The 21,067-nt window shown below is 38.3% G+C and overlaps 1 protein-coding gene across 2 annotated transcripts in view; it reads left to right on the top strand.

The window, feature by feature from the left end:
* Positions 1 to 17,104, top strand: part of GAP43 (growth associated protein 43) — a 93,195-nt gene extending 76,091 nt beyond the window's left edge. For both annotated transcript variants that reach the window (XM_082625496.1, XM_082625497.1), the window contains one exon: positions 16,431 to 17,104. In XM_082625496.1, the coding sequence (XP_082481622.1) occupies positions 16,431 to 16,519 (89 nt within the window). In that variant the 3' untranslated portion in view covers positions 16,520 to 17,104. The remainder of the gene's footprint in view (positions 1 to 16,430) is intronic.
* Positions 17,105 to 21,067: the final 3,963 nt, after the last annotated feature.

Below are 21,067 nucleotides of genomic sequence, written 5' to 3'. Positions count from 1 at the left end.
TCTATGAATTTAGCAGTGATGGCAAAGACATGAGGGTCAGACAGCAGACATAAAACATGTCCAAGCAAATTATAGTGAGACTACGACCAAAAAATTTTATTTAGTACACTTTCATTTAAATCGCAAGGAAAGTCATGTCTCCTCTTTTAGACTCAGTGATGTACAATAATTTGTTGGGGCAGCAGCTATCTCCTCTTTCTTTTTGCATTATCATCTGTAGGCTTTAAATAACTATTATAGTTACCCCTATCAGCGACAGCAGAGGAGCACACAAGAGGGCCACCTTGGAGGCAGAAAGATGTGCTAAGAGATGGCTCTATTGGCTCAGATGTTAGTGTTGCCACCACCCCCTGAAGTGCTAGCCTGGTGTACTGTCCTGTATCCCTTTAGGCCACACCAATGAGGTCACTTGCCATCTGTTTTTCAAGTTGAGTTCTATGTCTGGTTCTGGAATCAATGTCATTCTCATTCCTAGACTAGGAAGGATTAAAGAGCCCTACACACAATTGGCTCAGCCTCAAGTCAACTTGTGCCCAAACACCAATAATTGGTCTCTCACTTGGGAACAGTTCCACTAACTAAACTTCATCTTGGTTTTGCTCTACCTAGGTCCCTGTCTCATTCATTTCATTTATACTCTGATTTCTCTTGAGACTAAGACCCTGCTTTATTCTCATCCTGTCTCCTAGAGATGGGAATCTTGTTCTTGGTCCCATGATTAGGGGACCCTATTGCTGGCTGACAGCCTTGCCCACATGTCCATGGTCTATCTATACTGGCCTCTTTCTAGCTGCTGTGTTCTATCAGTTTCCAATGCCTGTTGACTACCTTTGCTGTTGACCTTCTATTTGACTATTGCCTTTAACCACGTCTACTTCAGATATTGTGTTATTATTACCCACCTGTCCTTCCTCTGACTACTACTGGCTCCGTGCCCAAGCTGTAGTAGTATTGCTAGTCTCTTTTCCCTGTGAGTTTGGCACATTTTTCATCAAGTATATCAGTACAGTACTTATATTTAATTGTTTTTTCCATTTCATGGCCTCAATTGGAAATATGTGTTGCTGAGAAAGGAGAATCAATAGACACAGATAGATGCACATAGAGAGGGAGGATTTTAAATTTGGATCTCTGAAAGAATGATAAGGCCAATCTCATTATATTTGTAGCGATAGTGGTTGTGTGATGTCCAGTACAGACTGAGATATAGAATTGGAGCCAGGAGTAGAGTCAAGGATGTAGAGAAGTATTTGGCAGTAGAAATTGGAATTTGATGTATACGAGGCCAGGAGTCATTAAAGCGTGTGTTAAAGAAAGTTAATATGCTTACAGTGATGTATAGGGATTAACAATATGACAATGATAATATAAATGTGGTGGTTACCTGGTTATGGGGTCGGGGTCGAAGTCATTAGAGAGAATGAGTTATTAGATGCAGAGCCTGCAAAGAGAATGTAGAATTGAATCTTGCATTGTGTCTTGTTAGGGGATAAGGAACAAACACTAGACCTAGAATGGCCAAGAAAAGTGAGGAAACAGCAAACACAGATCCAGAACATGGTCTTCATTAAAGATAAGAAAAAAGGAATATTTTAAGAAGATGTCAAAAACAAAAATACACCAACAATTAAGGAGTTGGTTTTGTTCAAACTATTGCAATAGGGACCCCAGCTCCCAAGATCACAGTCTCTTGGCAGGGTGGCTTTTCCTTAGACTTTTATAGGCGGAGTAGACAAATTACAGGTGGGGTGATTTACAAATGAGGTTATTTTGCAATCAGGGGGAGTCTAGTCAGTTAGCTGAACAAGATTTATTTATCACTGGTCTACCTTGTTTCAAAGAGACAAAGAATTCTATCCTCCTTCATGAAACAAAGAATAGAAAGTTCAAGGCAAAGGAGGAAAGATCGGTGTTTGGCCTTGTTACAGGTAAACAAGGGAGTCACCCATGAGTCTTCTGGAGCCATGAGAGAGAGTGGACAGCAGATCATATGGAGAAGAGTATTTTACAGTAAGCCATTTCCTAGAGCATAAAAGGATGGGGAGACTTCAGAAAACAAAAGGTTGGGAAAATTTCTTAACTGCCCCTATTTTCTGGAGCATAGAGCTCAAGTAACACTGTCAAAAGGAGGAGTCAGAAAAAGATCAAGAGCAATGGTAAATGAGAAAAGGCCTTATGATGTGGATATAATTTTGAGGGAGGGGGTGAGTTTGAGGAGAGCACCGTTAGAAAAATGATAGAGTTGAAGTCAGCTCCTAGAGAACTAAGAGAGGTGAGATGAAGAAAAGGCGTAATTTGAATTTATTTTTTCATGAAGTTTGTTGATTGAAGAGGAAAAGAACAGGTTGGTAAATTTCTTGAAGAAAGAGGCTGTTACCTTTGCATTTTTGGACTGTCTTGTACAAAAGAAAACATATTGAAGACATTTTGTTCTGTGTTATTCTAGAGGAAAGAACTCCATAAAAACTTAGGAGAGGTAGGGGTGGGCTGACTTCAGGAAGAATTTACAGTTAAAGCTGGAGTGGCCTGTTGAAGCAGAGTCTGCCTGTCTGATAGGAGGATTCTGGGAGATTCCTGTATTAGGTGGGCTGTTGCTGGTGGGTCTCCAGAGCCCCTTTCTATTCTAAGGTCTCTGTATGCAGTCTGATTACTTTCAAATAAATAGGGTTTTGAAAGAAAGAAGAGAGTAGGAGGTAGATTCTAGACATAAGGTATGTCTTAGAAAATAGTTTTATTAGAGAAAAAAACACTGAGTGGAGAAAAGAGAGAAAGCCTTCAGCAGGATGATTTTTCCAATGGCAGTGATATAGGATGGGCAGGACACATATGGTTCTATGGTTCTATCTAAGGTAAGCTATAGACTCACCATGAATCTTTATTCAACTGCTCATTGTCCCAATGTCTCTAAATAGCCAAGGCTATTACATTCTTTGCCACTAAATATAAGAGCTCTAAGATCTTCACTAAAAAGAGAGAAATTAGTACAAATATGAATATCACTTTTTTGATATAGTTCTGGTTGTGTTCCAGTGAGTACTATTGATTCTTAAAGCAATTTTTCATTCAAAGGCAGTACCATAATTTGACAGTCCCTAGGAAGCCAAAATACACAATGAGTGCAAAATGAATTGTCCCAGCAAGAGATGGGGATTGCATCTATTTACCTGCACACAAGCATATAACACAAACAACTTTTATAGGGCTTTCTCATTACAATAATGTATTTTTAAATTAATTTCAAAATTGAGTTAACCTTCTCAGTGGGCTTTTGAACACTCTGCTTTCATTGGGAAGTGGAGGGGGTGATAGATGGGAGAATGATATGCACTTTTATTTGCTCTTATCAGGACATAGTACTGATCTCTTACAGATTTCTAGGTATGACAGCATTTGTAGTAATTTCAGCTACTTCTGGACTTTCATTACCCAGCAACTCTTTAGTCACTGAGTTTATGAAACCTGCCATAATCAGTGATTACTATTCAGCCTAAGCCACCAATTTTAGAGGTCCCCATTTTTTCCCCTCTCTATATAGAATATCCACATCACCTCTCACCAGTTGTGCATGATGTGTTGAAGTTAGATGCAGCAGTAATCCTCAGCCCTGGTTCTGCAAGCCTCCAGAGTATCTAAAATTACTTCTGGTAGCTCTTAAAGTAAAATTATATTGAGTTTACCTTTTATTTCACAAAGGAGAGAAGGAATGGAGGGAGTGAGGGGGAAGGAGGGAGGGAGGAACAGACTTACACAGTGCATTTAGGATTACTGGAGAGAGATGCCACTTAAAATCAAGCAGTGGAATTCATCATCTCCAAAGGTTGTGAGAGACATGGTGTTATGGGAGGATCACTGAATTCTCATTAGCTGTGAGACTTTGGGCAAGTCACAGAAATGCTCTACCTTCAGTTTTTCTCAGAGGGAGTGAGGGGCTGAGATCAGATAATCTCTAAGATCTCCTTCAGCTTTCATTATTCTGTAATTTTACAATTAGGAGCTCACTCCATAACAATATATACAGATTTTGTATTTTTGTCCTGAATTATGTGGTTTATCCATTTGCAATGATAAAATTAGCAAGACAACTGCCAAGTCTTTAGTTTTCTTTGTGCTGTGTAGATACAGCCATAAGGGAAAATTAAACAACACAGATAAATAATTGTTTAGCTAATCTCAGTTACTACCCAAACACATCATGGTGAGACATGGCAAGGCATGAGCTGAATATGACTCATAAGTATAGCGCTTCTCTTTCAAAATTTAAATGTTATCCAAGCAATAGATATTCATATGTAGGAAAAATTTTTTGGCAGCTGTAGTCACTACTGGAGAGACCCTTATAGAGTTAGAATTATTTCTAGTTTGGGTTTCTGTATTTTAACTGTGGAGTCAGATAATCAAATCATATAATCAAATATCAGATCATGAGATTTGGCAAATCTAGATCTGCTTTTGCTTTTAAAGACAAATGTTGAAAATATTTGTAATATTTTTTGTAATATGGCATATTAACTCAATATATGTTAAAACATTACAAATCATTGGTTGAATTTTTAAAACAAGTATAATCTAGAAAATAGTTCACTAACTTTCTCAAGGTCTGACAAACACAAATTACTACACTTTTGTAACTGATCACTAGATAAGATCTAGGATGACTCATTGTTGAAAACAGTGAGCATAATAGAAATATCTAAGGAAACAAAATTGTTTGAAATGGCTGGTATAATACCTAAGCAGCTTGTTTCGATAAATGTGAAAAACTTCAAGAAAGAATAGCTAAGAGAGTAGATTCAATGAAAAAATGACCAACAAACACAATTAGCCTGTCCGACATTTCCTCATCTCCTAAGTATGGACCTAAATAATTAACATCAAATACATGCAGTTTGATTTTTAGAAAACTATTATCTTTCTCTGAAATGCAGGAAGAGGAATTATGAATAAACTTTAGTGGAGAAAAAAAATGCCAACTTCAATCATGTTTGATCAAGATTCCAAAAGAAGTATGGCATTTCTTTGCCTTTAATTCTTGTAAGAAAGTGGCCACTTCCTACTCCATCTTTATTTAATCTCTTTACTCTTCAAGGTTTGCTGGAATTCCATGCTTGAGAAGTCCCAGAAACGAGACAGTACAGTGCATAAGCAGAAAGAATAACCCCCTCAGAGCAGTCTTCCACACAGCCCTAGGGATTTCTCCCCCCAAACATGCCTTGTCCACAGAGGACTGCAAGCCTTTCCGGAAATGGAAAGTTCTTTCTCATGATAAAGCTGAAAAATTTCACTGTAAATGATCATTTTCCTTAAGGTTAAGGGACAAAAAGTCCTAGGTTTCTTTCAAGTCTTGGGTTCAATAATTATAATGAATCAGGGAATTTTTCTTAAAATTGGATGTACTGTCTCAAGCCTGGATAATTGCCATCCCCTCTGTAACTTGCCTACTGGAACAAGATTTATTACACATCTGAGGGCAAGGGGTTCCTTGGTTCTTGCTCAGTCAGTATAGTAAATGTACTTTTGCTACAAACTGGGGGGAATCCAATGGAGCGAAGCCCGAGGATAAGGTGGTTTCCTTTGAAATCAACTGACTGCTATTTAAGTGTGAAATAGAGAAGATTGTCCTCTTCTGAAGCAGAGGCAATAGCAGAGAAGTTCTTGTCTTTTGAGACATTACTATTTAGCAGCCTTGATTCTTGCACCATAGAATCATGCCTCTCAAGTTTGGCCAACAGTCAGCTTCGCCCTGGTGATCATTTTTGGAATTTAGACCTTGACTTCAAAGCCTTTTTTTCAAAGAATTTTTTTTTTTTTTTTTTACTCTACAAGCAGAAACTTTATAAGGAACAAACTCTGTCTCCCTTTCTCAGGATACTTGAAGAAACTTTCTCTTTGGCTATAGTCCAAGAGTGGATACATGTGAATTAGTGGAGAGAGAGAGAAGATAATTCTCATTTATTAGGCACATAGGTGAGCAAGGTAGTGACACCGTGTTAGGTTGCCTTTTTTTTTCCTCTCATTTAATGCTCATCACAAATCTATGAGGTAGATATTATTACTTCCATTTTACTGACAAAGGATTAGGAGAGCATGGATGATATATATTGAATACCAGTATGTGAAAGCCCTTAGCACTGGGTTTGGCACATAGTAAACATTAAACCAGTGTTAGTTCCCTCCCACTCACTTAATAATAATCGCCAATATTTATTGAGCAGTTTACTGAAACATGCCATTCTTTATTAAGTATTTTAAATAATTAACACATTTGAGTGTTTTAGTAACCCCATGAGGTGGGTGCCAATATTAATACCAATTACAGATAAGGAAAGTGAGGCAATAAGAGGTTAGATAACTCACTCCAAGTCCTGGTGTCAGAGATAGAATTTAAATGAAAATAGCTGGCTCCAGAACCAGCTGTCCTAACCACTACCCTGTGCCATCTAAAAATAGTGATGCTTATAGTAGATATCTATTTTTTACATTTGGGTTTTTTATATCAGAATAATTTGTTATAAAATTAGAAGACATAAAATTAAAATGAGTAAAAAAAAAAAAGAAGATGATGGAATAATTCTTTCCATGCCTAATGCCTATAAAGCAGAATTATATTGTTTCCTTTTCATAATACAATATTTTGAAATTCAGGCATACCTCTGCTATTTGGTCATGATAACAATACAGGTCCACAGTTTTTATGCTTGAGGTAATTAAGGTTTTATCTACATGACACAAAGCATATTTGGAATTGTCCCCTTTTTTCATCACTTTCGTCCCTCCTATATATATTAAACGCCTATCTTGTGATAAGCATGATGCTAGGAGTTGACATTAATATAGATGCCTTGATTCATTAAAAAAATATATATTTGCCAGCACTTTTCTAAGCATTTGGGATTCATCAGTGAACAAAATAAAAAATCTCTGACTTTGTGGAGTTCAAATTATGGCAAATGTATCAGACTTTTCATTTGAGAAATTATGTCACAGTCAAGAAGACTAGAAAAGATACCACAAACTAGGATATAATGCAACGGATATAATTTCTATACAAATAAAGAGTAGAAAGTGATTAATTCCATGTAGGATAGGTTTGGAGGTATGGAAACAACATTTGAGCTGGGTCATGAGGGCTGACTAAGCCGCAAACCCAAATGATTCAAACCTTGAAGACTTGCTATGTACATTGACTAAGGAAATTGACTGGCCTGCCTCTCATCTCCAGTCCTTGATTTTTGGTTAAAGGAATAACTGGTCCCATTCCCCAGAATCAGAGCCTGAGAAGGGACTCTTGTGCGAATACTTTATTGGTGGAAATCCATAAGGGAATGAAGAAAGAAGAGAAGCCAGGGGAAGAAGACAGCAAAGTGGGTTCAGGAAAAGCATGGTCTCAGCCTAATCCCACAATTTGTGCTGAAGCACAAGCTGCATCACAGACAGAAATTGTCTGTGTCTGGAGTCACAGGGGGCAGAAGGGGCATGACCTCTCAGGCACCTCAGGTTGAGGTGATTCAGTTTACATCCCCCGCCCAAGGAGCAGGTGTGGATCATTGGCAGCCAACACCTCCAGCAGCTGGGAGCTGGGGACATGAGCCTGGTAAAAGGGATCTGAGAATGTCACCAACAGCATCTGTAAAAGGAGCCTAGGACATCTGGAAGGTATAGGTAGGGATGTAGAGATGTTGAGAATATTTGAACAGCAAGTGAGGGGAGAGAGAATATTGAGAATTGGATTTTTTGGTATCTCTTTTTGCTTTGGTAGGCCTTTTATAAAATCTGCAGTAGTCCTTATTTATTTTTTACTTCATTCACTAAAAAAAATCTTGAGATGTGAGTAATTTAAATTTAGCAAAATGGAAAAGTTCGCACTGTTAATTAGGACTCCTGATTTGGAGTTAGTTCTTGAAGACAAATACAGTGTGACTATCTTTTATACTGATTAAAGAGAACGGCTTCCATTTTGAAGTCAGAGTCCAGAAATGTATCTTCCTGATATAATTTAAGAGTCATATGCCAGACACTCCTTCCCCTTTTATTTTTCCAGTGATAGTGTTTTAAAAATTTTAAATGCTTTTAGGCAATGCCTGCTCTTACAAGGCCTCCATGGACCCTGCCACTGGATTTTACCTATGGCTAGATTTTCACATTCACATTAGCTGCCTGGCACCTTAGACAGTTGAGTTTGTAATGGCTTAGAGCAATGTAGCTAAGATTTTCTCCTAGCTAGATTCTCCTCACCTGGGATACTGTGAGGTGAAAGGGGAGATGCAGAGTTGAACTCTGGTCAGATGGGATTTTGAATTTTTTTTTTTTTTTTTTTGCGGTACACGGGCCTCTCACTGTTGTGGCCTCTCCCGTTGCGGAGCACAGGCTCCGGATGTGCAGGCTCAGCGGCCATGGCTCATGGGCCCAGCCACTCCACGGCATGTGGGATCTTCCCGGACCGGGGCACGAACCCATGTCCCCTGCATCGGCAGGCGGACTCTCAACCACTGCGCCACCAGGGAAACCCGGGATTTTGAATTTTTTAATATATTTATAATCTACAGAAGAGGGTAAGACAATTTTTAGACTGAACTTCTTCGGATAGTCACTACTAGCAACACACTATATCACAACATCACTTCTCTATCCCTGACACAGCCCTTCTCAAAATGTCTCAGTGTCATAGGAGCCTTCAATGTACTGACTCCCCATTCCTCCACTCCTCCCACATCCTAACCATAAGGAATGCCTCGGAAGATCTACAGATTCAACTGCCAGCTCAGCACAATTTAGCTGAGGGGAGGGAAGAAGGAGTGAGTGTACTTGACTTTTATGCTAGAGTGGAAATACCCCCCAAATTTTTATTTTTATTTTCAGCCTTTAAAAGTTGACTTATTCACTGTAATAATGATAAGACATCATGTTAATTCCATTCAGCTTTACATGTTTATCCCATCTTGTTCCAAAAATGACTTAAGGCAACTATGCAGGCCACATAAATTGTAATTTTTGATCTTTCTGCGTGTTTCTAATGGAGGAAGAAGGTAGGACACTCATTTTTGATGGTTTGATAGACATTTTGTAGAGAGAATGTTTAAGATGTTTTCAAGGCCAACTTGTACCGTCTTTGACTTTTGTTTTAATTTTTAAAAATCCCTGGGTCATTTCTGTTTCAGAATGAAACACTAAATTTTGTTCCAAAGGTTAGAAATCCTAGATTCTTTCTCAATTTCTGTAACAGAGTAGACTAATTAATAAATCACTTGTATTCTTATTTAGAGACTTTATAGGAACATTCTAGGGGAGAAGCCCTCTTAGTCATTTACCTGAGAAAGATGTTTTTTTTTTTTCCTGTGGGAAATTGCTTTTTTTCCTCCTGGGATGAAACTATTAAACTTGATGGATGTTTTTTACCCAAATCCCACAGGCTGGATTAAAATCTCAAAATACTATATGCTGCACTTTAAATTTTATAAAGTGCTTTTAAATACCTTCTTTCAATAAGGTGAGGCAGTCATTACTATCCATACTTCTTATAGATTAGAAAATAGAGGCAAAGGAAAAGTAACTTCTCTGAGGTCAGATGACTAATCGGTAGCAAGGCTACACAGAAATCAGCTTGGTCCTAGGCCGAAACTTTTGAGAGAAGTAGACTTGTATATGTATGTTTCAGATATCACTGGGACCTCGCCTCTGAATTTTCTCCTTGGTTAGGTTTTTGTTTGCTACTCTTTGAAATCCTCAAGTGAGTAGTGTGATAAGCAATAGGATTATTTGCTTTCAAAGTCTCAGAAAGCACTGAGTGGGAGCATAGGTGATACTTGCACCACTCTGCTGACACAAAATGCTGTATACTGGCTCAGTGATTTGAGAGGGACTTGAAATGGAAAACATGGTAAAAATGAAAAACAAAAAATAGCAAAAAGTGACCACCCAAAGCCATGATCCAGGCTCCAGACTGATATCTGGTACACAGCTCAAGAGGAAGACCATGTAAGTAACAAAGGGACATATGTGAGGTAGCTACAGAATGTTTTTTTTATTACTTTCCTTTGAGCCTCTGAGGTAATGATGCTTAATATTCAAGAAAAGTGAAAATCAAAAGGGAAAGGAAGCAAACAGCCCAGCCCAGTGGTGATTGGTAGAGTAATTGTGGGCATGGCCCCAGGATGATAGCAGCTTCTATTTAATCAATGTTGACAAGGCTAGGGAGAGCTGGGCAGGTCCCAAGAGGTAATGTTTTACTGGGAAATCCACTCAACCTAATTTCAGTAATGTAGGGCTATGGAGGGGCCTGGACCGGTGCCAGTAAACAGGGCCATTAGAGCTCAGTGTAGGCGATGGCAGCTGGGAACACCGCCATCTCTCCAGCAGCACTGCAGCCGGGCTGCCTGGCTGAGCACACAAGCAGCCGCTGCTGCATATGCTCCTGGTATTTGCTCACCAACAGAATGTGCAGACGTGCTATTCTCACCCTTTCGAGGAAATGAATGGAATGCATAAAGACAAGAGCTGCTTCCAGAATCTATTTCAGCAAGAATCAGAGAGCCAGTTAGAGGCACATATTTCAAGGACCACTGTGAAATCATCCACCGGGGTCCCCTACCACCACCTGGTTCCAAATGGATATAGAAATGACTTTCATTTTTATTGCTGTCTTAATGTGGTCTTGATCTTTCTTAGGACTGGTAGTTGTGGGTCAAGAATAAGAAAACTACTAGAGTTTTCCATATTTCAAAATTTATGAGATTCATTAGAGACGCTCAACTTTGCAAATCCAAGAGAAGTGGCCTAGGAGAAAATATACCCCTCTGGGCTGAACTCTTCTTGTCTAGATATTAATTTTTCCTTTATCACCCCTTCTCTCACAAACAATAATTACTAGCATATGAATTCCAAGAAGGCAGAGCTCTTTGCTTGATGTTTTCATTGTTGTATCACCACTGCGCTGCATTGCATTTGAAATGCATGGCACATTCCCTGGTGGTGCAGTGGTTGAGAGTCTGCGTGCCAATGCAGGGGACACGGGTTTGAGCCCTGGTCTGGGAAGATCTCACATGCTGCGGAGCAGCTGGGCCCGTGGGCCACAACTACTGAGCCTGCGCGTCTGGAGCTTGTGCTCGGCAACAAGAGAGGCCGCGACAGTGAGAGGCCTGCGTACTGCAATGAAGAGTGGTCCCCGCTCGCCGCAACTAGAGAAAGCCCTAGCACAGAAACGAAGACCCAACACAGCCAAAAATAAATAAGTAAAATTAAAAAAAAAAGAAACCATTAGAAATGCATGACACAGTGTGTAGCATGTAGTAAAGGCCCAGGACCTTTTACTGAATAAATAAATGAATTAATGAACACATTTCTTTCTTCCCTTTTGAAGCAGACTTCAACTCTAGAACATGAAGAATACATGGCTTTACTGTCATGATGTTAATTTTCTCTTTTTAAAGTAACATAGAAATGATAAAATTCATGGCAGCTGCTAGTGAACATAGTTATTTCTAAGAGGTCTTTGGGCCCAGAAGAAGTAATGTTTTTGTCCAGGCTAACATGCCAAGGCTGGAGAAGGGTATAGCTGTTTATCAAATTCTAACATTATCTCTTCAAATTAACTGTAATTTTTGAGAATTTATTTAATACAAATAATAATTATTAAAATTGCTCAATTTTATTTTATTAAGAGACAAATTTTTCCCCCTTTTAGACCAAACTGCTAAAACACATCATCAGTTTTTGTTTTATTTATTTATTGGGGGGCATAGTCTATATCATAATAAAATTGGATTTCAGGGTTGATTTCTGGGGTGAAGACTGATTTTGGGGAAGAAACCCATCCTAGGTAGACTAATAATGATTCCTAGTGAGGATGCTTGCTAGTCACATGATATATACACATAGATAGGAAATATATACAGTCGACCCTTGAACAACACAGGTTTGAACTGCAGGGTCCACTTATATGTGGATTCATTTTAATAGTGAATACTACAGTACAACATGATCCATGTTGGTTGAATCTATGGACGTTGGATGTTGGATACAGAGGAACTGCAGATACAGATGAACCATGTATATGGAGGGCCCACTATAAATTATACATGGATTATTTTCAACTACACAGAGGGTCGGCGCCCCCAACCCAGTTGTTGTTCAAGGGTCAACTGTGATTCACTTTGTGATCTTTCTTTTCCTGTAATGCCTTAACCAAAATAACAGTATTAATGTTAGGTTTTCATATTTAATATGAGTAAAAGTACTATTCAGAGCTAAACTGAAATAGGGAGAACACTTTCTATTCTTTAACTTGATGGATTTCAGCTGTCACATCAGGCTTCCCTCATTCGCCAGCTCCGGGCCCATTTACTTCCCTCACTTGCTTTATGTCACTTGGTACTGAAAATCCCATTCAGTCTTTAGCTTCCACAGCCTCTTCTTAAGTAACAACTGTCTCAGAAAGAGGTTGAGCCTCTAGATGGGGAATGTGATTACTTATTCTAATTGGATCATGATCACTGGAGTGACCAGCTGGCCTCAGCCATTCATCCATCTTTGAACTCACCATGATGATCAAATATTTTGCATAAAATACTAAAAAGAATACATATTAACTCATCTCTAACATTTACAAATTATGTAATTAGTGCCAGAAAGGGCCAAGACCAGATTTCATATTATTTAAGACTAATCAGAATTCTTCCCTCTATTCTGAACTGCTTTTACAAAGACCAATTTTTAGACTTCATAGTCTCCAGGCCTACATACCCGTGGACCCCCTGCTATAGCTCCTACTCTGAGCCCATCCACCCTTCTTGGGCAAAGGACGAGCTGGGAGAGCAATGTAAAATAGATGCTACCTAGATGGCTCTGTCCTAGGTTGAAATTCACTGTTGCCATTCACAGACAGTGTGTTCCTTTGTCTTATTGTGCATCAGCTTCCCCGCCTATAAAACTGGGATGATAAAGGTAGCTGTGAGAATTAATCAAATGACACAGGTGCACTTAGAACTGTTCTAAACATGTTGGAAAGAATCAAATACGGTAGCTATAGCTAAACACTTTATACAAGGGGTCAGGAAAGTTACAATTTATTATTCTTTCCATAAAGACCTTCTTGATCTTCTCTGGTCGAATTTGACCACCTGATATAATGGGGAAACCTGGACAAGTAGAAGACCTAGATTTTAGTCCTGGCTTGACATGAGCAAACCATATGATTTAGAGAAAAATCTCTTTATTTGAACTTCAGTTTCCTCTTCTATGAAATGAGGATGTCCATTCATTCTCTCATTCAGCAAGTATTTATTGAAGGCCTTTCCTGCACAAGGTTCTGTGCTGGACATGGGGGATTCAAAGTTGTACAAAAGTAGATACTGTCGTTACCCTTGAAGACTTATGGTTTAGTCACTAGGTGACCTTAGAGGTCCCTCTCACTGCCAATATTCTATAATTATGGATTTCATTGCCTATTAAATATTTATTACAAAAGGCTTAAAGAAGAGCGAGGGTATTTACTGGTTTTCTCACTTTTCTACTCAATACCTAGAAGAATGTCTGGCACATTGCAGGTGTTTGATACCAATTTATAGAACAACTAAATGAATAAATCATTATATTTCAAACACTTTGAAGCATTTGAGAGAAAGAAGCATTTGAGAGAAAGAATATGTAGATATTGAAGCTCTTTTAATAAGGAACAGAGAGCAATGACTTCCTGTCACAATTAACAGATGCATGTCAAGTTTCACTGTTTCTCCTGAGCCTAGGCAAAGAATGACAAGAGAAAGTGGGAGAATTTGGAAGGATTTAACCTGATTCCACTCCAGAAGTGGACAGAAACTGTGGCTATTTAAAATTATCTGGATCTTTTTTCCTTCTTTTTCTCCTTTTGAATTGTGTTCACTTATTTCACAAATATACCTCTGTTCTCACCTTAACCGACCTGATTTCACCTTTTCTCTTGAGTTTCCTAATCTCCTTCAAATCATACATAATAGCTCCCAAGTTTTTATTTTAGTAAGAGAGGTTTGAAGTCTTCTCTTGCTCCCGTAGTTAATCCTTCTGTGTTCTTCTAGACAGTTTAAATCAATATTCTGTTTCTTTTGCAGTTTGAAGAGGGCACTAAATATGTGGTTTCTTGGAACTGGTAAAAATGATAAACCACTGTGGGCATACCTGTAGTCTCCAAAGTTTGGGCATAGCTAGGGGACTAAGTAAATTATCTGAAAGAATTGAAAATTACTACAAAAAGATCTAACAAATATGGAAGCTTTCTTCTGATAGAAAATTAAATGATCCATTAGCGCGCCAAAGTTCTATAATACACAAGGAACACTGCTGGTACATAGTGTATTATGAAGATCAGAACTGAGTTAGTTTCACCCAAAAATTTTTGTTGGAAAATGTGATCAGTGTGCTGGTTCTTCAAGAGTTAATAATGATCACCTTGGAGGTATCTAGTCTTAAAAAATTCTTTATGAGTAGTAGTAGATAGCCTCACTAGGATAACTACATTTTGAAAGTAACTTACAGTCTGTTGCAAATCCCACAAAATAAATCAGACTTAAAAACTTTGGTCAAAAACAAGTCATTGTAAGATAAACTGACCTACCATAGTTACTACTTACCAGACCAGCCTCATTTGATTCTTAAAAAAACACACCTATTTTCAAAACGATAAGCACTTTCTGCTACTGAAGAGACTTAAAAGAATATTATTAGATAGGTGTCCAAAGAAGGAATTCCAAAAATTATATTTAGCAGCAGTGGTCTTGTTTGGATATAAATGTTCAGCTTTATCTGAATATAAATATAGCTGACTGATTTCAAAGAAACATACATTTTTATGAGCTCTTCTAATGGTCTCCTAAAAGTCCCCCATTTCTCTAGTCTCAACGTCTCTCAAGTCTTAGAAATACTTGTGTGAAAAATTGACCCTTGGCTGGCATCCGGGAACTTGAATTTTGAGAGGGTTCTCACCACTTCCTAGCTAAGAGTGTTCACTGTGCCTAAACTCTTTGCACCAACAATGTGGTTTATGCTGGACATCTGTTTTCCTCCTGGGAGTCTGGATTTGGTACATGCTAGGTAGAGGGTGCCAACACAACCAGTCTCCAATAAAAACCCTGGACTTGTAAGCTCAGGTGAGCTTCCCTAGTCTATGACGTCTCACACATGTCACATTTCATTGCTAGAGGAATTAAGCACATCTTGTATGAGTCCATGAGGAGAGGACTCATGGAATCTTGTGCCTTGTTTCCTCCAAACTTCGCTCCATACAACCTTTCCCTTTGCTTTTTTTGGTTTTATATCCTTTCACTGTAGTAAATGGTAGCCATGAGTAGGACTATATGCTGAGTCTTGTGAGTCCTCCTAGCAAATCGCTGAATCTGGCGGGAGTCTTGGAGACCCTGATACAGGAGTTTAGTTTAATAACAGATGTGATGTCAAGGCAAATTCTCTTTCCATTAGCTGGCATACTAGTAAGCTGTCTGTAGTATGAAATCAGTTGACTGAGTTCTAGCAGGAAACCAGGAAGAAGAGTAATTAGAAAATCACCTTTCCTAAGGAAAAAAAATGATCCTTTAAAAAGAAACAAAGTCTTTCTTATTAAGCAAAACACACTTGCCCTATTGATAAGTGTACTCATTTGGAATGTTTTTGACTGCCAGAAACTAAAAACTACTACAGTGGCTTAAAGAAGTTAGTTATTTGTCTCACATTAATAAGGAAAAATCTGAGGAAAAGTGTCCAGGAGTAGTATGGTCGGTCACAAGTAGGTTTTTTTCTTTCTTTCTGCTTCACCATTCTTAGTGTATAGTTTTTATCTTCATGGTCACAAGCTGACTGCTGCACTACCAGGTAGTTTGATGTCACAGTCATCAGGAATAGGAGAAAGTAAAGAGCAAACACCTCCTCTGGAGTCTTCCCAGGGAAGTCTGTCTCTATCGACTTGGCCATCACTGTGTGATATGGACATTCCTAGCTCCAAGGGGAGCTGAAAATGCAAGTATTTCACTTTCCAGCCTTTATAATACTAAAAATAAGGGGTGAGAGAGTTGGAATGGATGTTGAATGACCCACATAAAGTATCTCTCATGGTAAGTCTAACATTAATGCAAAAGAAATACAAGATCATTGTGGGCCCCCCATGTGTGGATACCTTAACTGTAAGGCTGAGAGATTAAAGACCATGGTAGTTTCTCTTTAGTGAACTTCTAGCTCACGATATCACAGCTTTGTTCCTGAGCTCTTCCCTATGTGTCACTGAACAATTTCCTGGGGGTAAACTCTTCTGAACCTGGAAATTACATTACTGAGATAGCAATAATCTCTTTTTATCTTAAATCTTTTATGAAGTGGTATGAAAAGAAGAAATGCATTTCACTATCATCTGAACAGATGAGACAAAATACTAACTCTGCTTCCCCTGCCCTAACCCCATCTGTTTTCTTCCTCAGAAGCTGTAGACGAAACCAAACCTAAGGAAAGTGCCCGGCAGGATGAGGGTAAAGGAGAAGAACGTGAGGCGGACCAAGAACATGCCTGAACTTTAAGAAATGGCTTTCCACATCCCCACTCTCCCCTCTCCTGAACCCTGTCCCTCCTCACCCTCTTCTCAACTCCTCTCTGAAGTTTCCCTTCCTGTCCTACTCACGTCTGTGAGTCTGTCCTCTCCCACCCACTAGCCCTCTTTCTCTCTGTGTGGCAAACATTAAAAAAAAAAAAAAAAAGCAGGAAAGATCCCAAGTCAAACAGTGTGGCTTAAACCTTTTTTGTTTCTTGGTGTTGTTATGGCGAGTTTTTGGTAATGATGATCCAATCATTTTGGGAAATTCTTGCACTGTATCCAAGTTTTTTGATCTGGTGCGTGTGGCCCTGTGGGAGTCCACTTTCCTCTCTATCTCTCTCTGTTCCAAGTGTGTGTGCAATGTTCCGTTCATCTGAGGAGTCCAAAATATCGAGTGAATTCAAAACCATTTTTCTTTTCCTCCTTTTCAATGTGATGGAATGAACAAAAAGGAAAAAATTCAAAACCCAGTTTGTTTTGAAAATAAAGAAATAAAGCAAATGTGCCAATTAGCATTAACTTGCGGCTCTAAGGCTCCTTTTTCAATCTGAATATTAATAAACCATGAGAGTAATCAAACTCCCAGTGTCTCTGTGTTTCTGTTCCATCTTCTCATGAGTTGGTTTGACACACTGGGATTCTTACATTCTATCTTTGTTCTGGCCTCCCAGTCTGACACCAACCACCCTGACAAAGAAAAGATGGATGAAACCATAAGGCTTCAGTCAGAACCAATGGCGTAGGTCCTTGATGGGGCTCTTGGGCGCTATTTTATTTTGTAGGGCCGCTGTAACAAAGTACCACAGACTGGGTGGTTTAAACAACAACAGATATTTATTTGCTAACAGTTCTGGAGGCTTGAAGTGCAAAATCAAGGTGTTGGCAGGGTTGATTCCTTCTCAGAATTGTGAGGGAAGCATCTGTTCCAGGCCTCTCTCCTCAGCTTGTAAATGGCCATCTTCTTCCTATGTCTCTTCACATTGTCTCTGGGTATCTCAATAGCCAGATTTCCCCTTTTTGCCATATTGGATTAGGGCCCACCCTAATGACCTCACCTTAACTTTATTACCTCTGTCAAATCCCTGTCTCCAAATAAGGTCTCATCTGAAGGTATTTGGGGTTAGGATTTCAACATGTGAATTGGGGGAGGAGGGGCACAATTCAACCCATATCAGGCACTAAGACTTGCTTCTACTAAAATCACTTCAGCGTATTTTCATGACTTTCATGAGAAGTATCCAATGGAAAGTTATTCTAGGTTTTGCTAAGTTAAATAATGTAAGACATGCATAACTCTTAGAAAACCCCAGGCTTTTGTTTAGATAATTTATTTTTAACCCAAGTATTGACATGGTCCATTTAATTTTTTTCAGTTTATTAACTTCTGTTAGACTTATCCCCACACAAGGCAGCTGACAGACTCTTGATTAGTCATAATCATTGTTCCTGCCAATGGTGAGAGTATACAAAGAAAAGGTCTATATTTAGCACATCTATCCTTTTCAAATTTCCTTCCAGTTTCTGTTTTCTAATACCCTCTACTAGAAGGTAAACAGTTCCCATGAGAAACAAAACAATGTCCCTAAATCTTGAAGCATCTGATGTTGTTCTTTCTCCTTCTAAATTTCCTAAGTCAATCCTGGTACAAATTCTTAACAAGTCATACTCCGTCCTGACCCTGGTTCTCATAGACAAGCATTGCCAATGGACTCCCTTAAGCTTTCTGCATTCATCTGCACATAGAATTTCCCAACAAGGAAGAGAAGATTGTGTCAAAGCCTTCAAAATAATGAAGATCATGGAAATAAGTGATCTTAGGAGATACAACCTACACCTTGGTAACTCTGCTCAGCTTTGTGTGGAGCTGGTGCCCAGTTAATGCTTTGAAGAAAGCTGATGTCACATGAAAGATGAGTCCTTACTGGATCAAGGGGGTTTTCCTCATCACTGACACTAAGTGGAAGAAGAAATCACAAGGAAAAAGGTTTATAAGGAAAAGCATAAAAAAGTCAAAAGGAAAGCATCAACATATTAAAACAATTAAAGAGTTTTGAGTTTATTCTGAGTTGGTATGATTTCCACAGAAGACTTTGCAAGTATCTGGGACTCAATTTTGTTCAAATTATGGTCTCATCAGATGTGAGAAAATGTGTTAAAAAATGTTATCCATGGGTTGGAGCCGTATTGGCAGGGTATTTCTTTAGGAATTGTTTTACCCCAAGGTTTTTTGGTAGGATAAATGCTTTCATTTCTTTCCCAAATCTACACTTCAAAGCAACATTCCTGTGACCTTACACAATTCAACTCCTTCAAAGTATAATTCTAAACTTCTTCCACTGAATCCATATTCATAGAAAATAATAGCATATGACCTTTTAAGTCTATATTAACATACACTGTTCAGTGGTCTTACTAGTTGTGTCAGAGTTGGAATTTTGTTTTTACTTATGAATATCTATTTTTATTTGATTTTTAAAATCTTGTCTCCTTAACAGAATTATAAAAATGGAGGAAGACACATCAGAGAGGCTTGTAATGATCCTAAAAGACATGCCAAGGATAATTGCAGCCCTCACACTGGTACAAAACAATGTGACTCAAATATATACACAACACACACAAAGTCAGGTGATACTGGGAAATATAGACCATTCAAGATACAAAAACAAATAGATTCTAAATTTTGTTTAGAATTTGATGACTCTAAAACATCTACATTAGGATTACTGTTTAAAAAATAAAAACTAGGTTGAGGACAAGTTAAAAATCCCTCAACAGTGACAAGTGATTCTTTCAGGTGGTGATAAGATCATATTCTGGGCACCAGGCCCAATATTCAATTTATAGCAAAACCATGGCCATGTGTGCATGAAGTAAACTGTTTGGACCAAGCTATGTTATTTAGGTCTAAAATGTTCTGGCATGATGTAATACATTTGATCTCTTTGAAGATGAAGAGGTTTCTAAAATAGAACCTTTTATTCCCATTGCTCTACACACATTTTGCTCATCCTTCAACCTTTTCCACCATCATCCACCCAGTGGCTTAGTTCAGAAATCTAGAAAGCAGCCTGATTCCTCTTTTTCTCATATAACATTTAATTCATGAGCAAACCTGCTGTTGTTGATTCCGGAAGAGAATGAGGATAAAACCTGTGCTTGTTGTTCTGACCAAACCTATACTTTCCGTAGTTACTTTGAGGTGATGTAAGGTTTTTTGTTTTTTGGTTTTTTAGCAGTAGTCTCTTCCCATATTCAGCTCATAAGAGAGACTGAGGGGGGATTACCAAACTCTCTATCTCAACTCCCTAGAGAAAGGCACACTGGAGCTCTCAAAAATGCATTATTTCCAACATCAGCCAGTCCCAGGAAAGCTGGTTTTGCAGTTGGCATGGAATCCTGAGCAACAGGAAAATCAGATTAATAATGATTTCCATAGAACATTATTAAGATCACCACAAAGCCCATTAACTTTTTTTTTTACCTTCCATACATTGGCTGTTGTCATGGAAACAGCTTCTGCTAAGCTGCCTATAAAAATAATTTAAAGATTGGTGACCCTTCTAGCTAAATGTTAGCTAATGAACATTGAAACTATGGGCTTTTTTTATTTCAAAGAAACTCACTTTTTTTCCCTAGGGGATTAAAATTCATGCCTGCCTATCATGTAGGAAAAGGCTGCACCCACACTCACCACCTCTTTCAGTCACAAATTTACTTGTATATAACTGCAGTTTTGTGCTTCCTTCCTAGAAAGAAATTCACAGTCATAAGGCATGAGGGCAAGATTATAGCTATGAGAATGATGAGTCATTAAATGTTCTTGGAGAATTGTATTAAAGTGGCAAGGACATTTTAAATGTACATTTTCTAGCAGATTGGTTACCTGGTTTGTTTTTTTACAGGTATGCATCCTTGTTGGTAAATACAGCATAGTTAGTGTCACAGATGGTACCTTACTAAGTACATCTTTGATGAAGTGAGATGCCTCCATACAAAGAAAAATGTTGCCAATTAACATTGCCTTGTATATAATCAGGCTGTGAGAGCACATGGGAGTGTCATTAGAACCTTAAAATAATTTTATTGTTTAATTACCCAAATAATATTCTTTCATTGTAGAAAGGTAGAAAATATAAATTAAAAAAAGAAGTTAAAAATAATCTACAGTTTACCACCCAGAACTGAGCATCTAACCATTTAGAGATACATTTTCATATTGACTGTCTGTGTGCTTATCTGCCTTCCTCCTTTCCCATATATTATCCACGTATCTATTAAGCTATATTCATATGTGTATATAGATACATATTTAAAGCTAAAATAGGCTCATGCTGTACATATTATTTTGTAAACTGCTTTCCACACTGCAGACATTTTCATTCAGACTGCTAAATAAGAGAGGACCTTGTGGTTTCCATGTCGGCTTTCCAGTGACTTAGTGAAGCCTGAGGTAAAAGGAAAATGTGCAATTCTGTATACACTTATTAAAATATCATTCTGTATTTTGAACCAAATGGAAAGTTT

The sequence above is a fragment of the Mesoplodon mirus genome (assembly GCF_964341445.2).
Source record: "Mesoplodon mirus genome assembly, chromosome: 6".
In the NCBI taxonomy this organism is placed as follows: domain Eukaryota; kingdom Metazoa; phylum Chordata; class Mammalia; order Artiodactyla; family Ziphiidae; genus Mesoplodon; species Mesoplodon mirus.
This window is presented reverse-complemented; position numbering and strand designations above follow the sequence as displayed.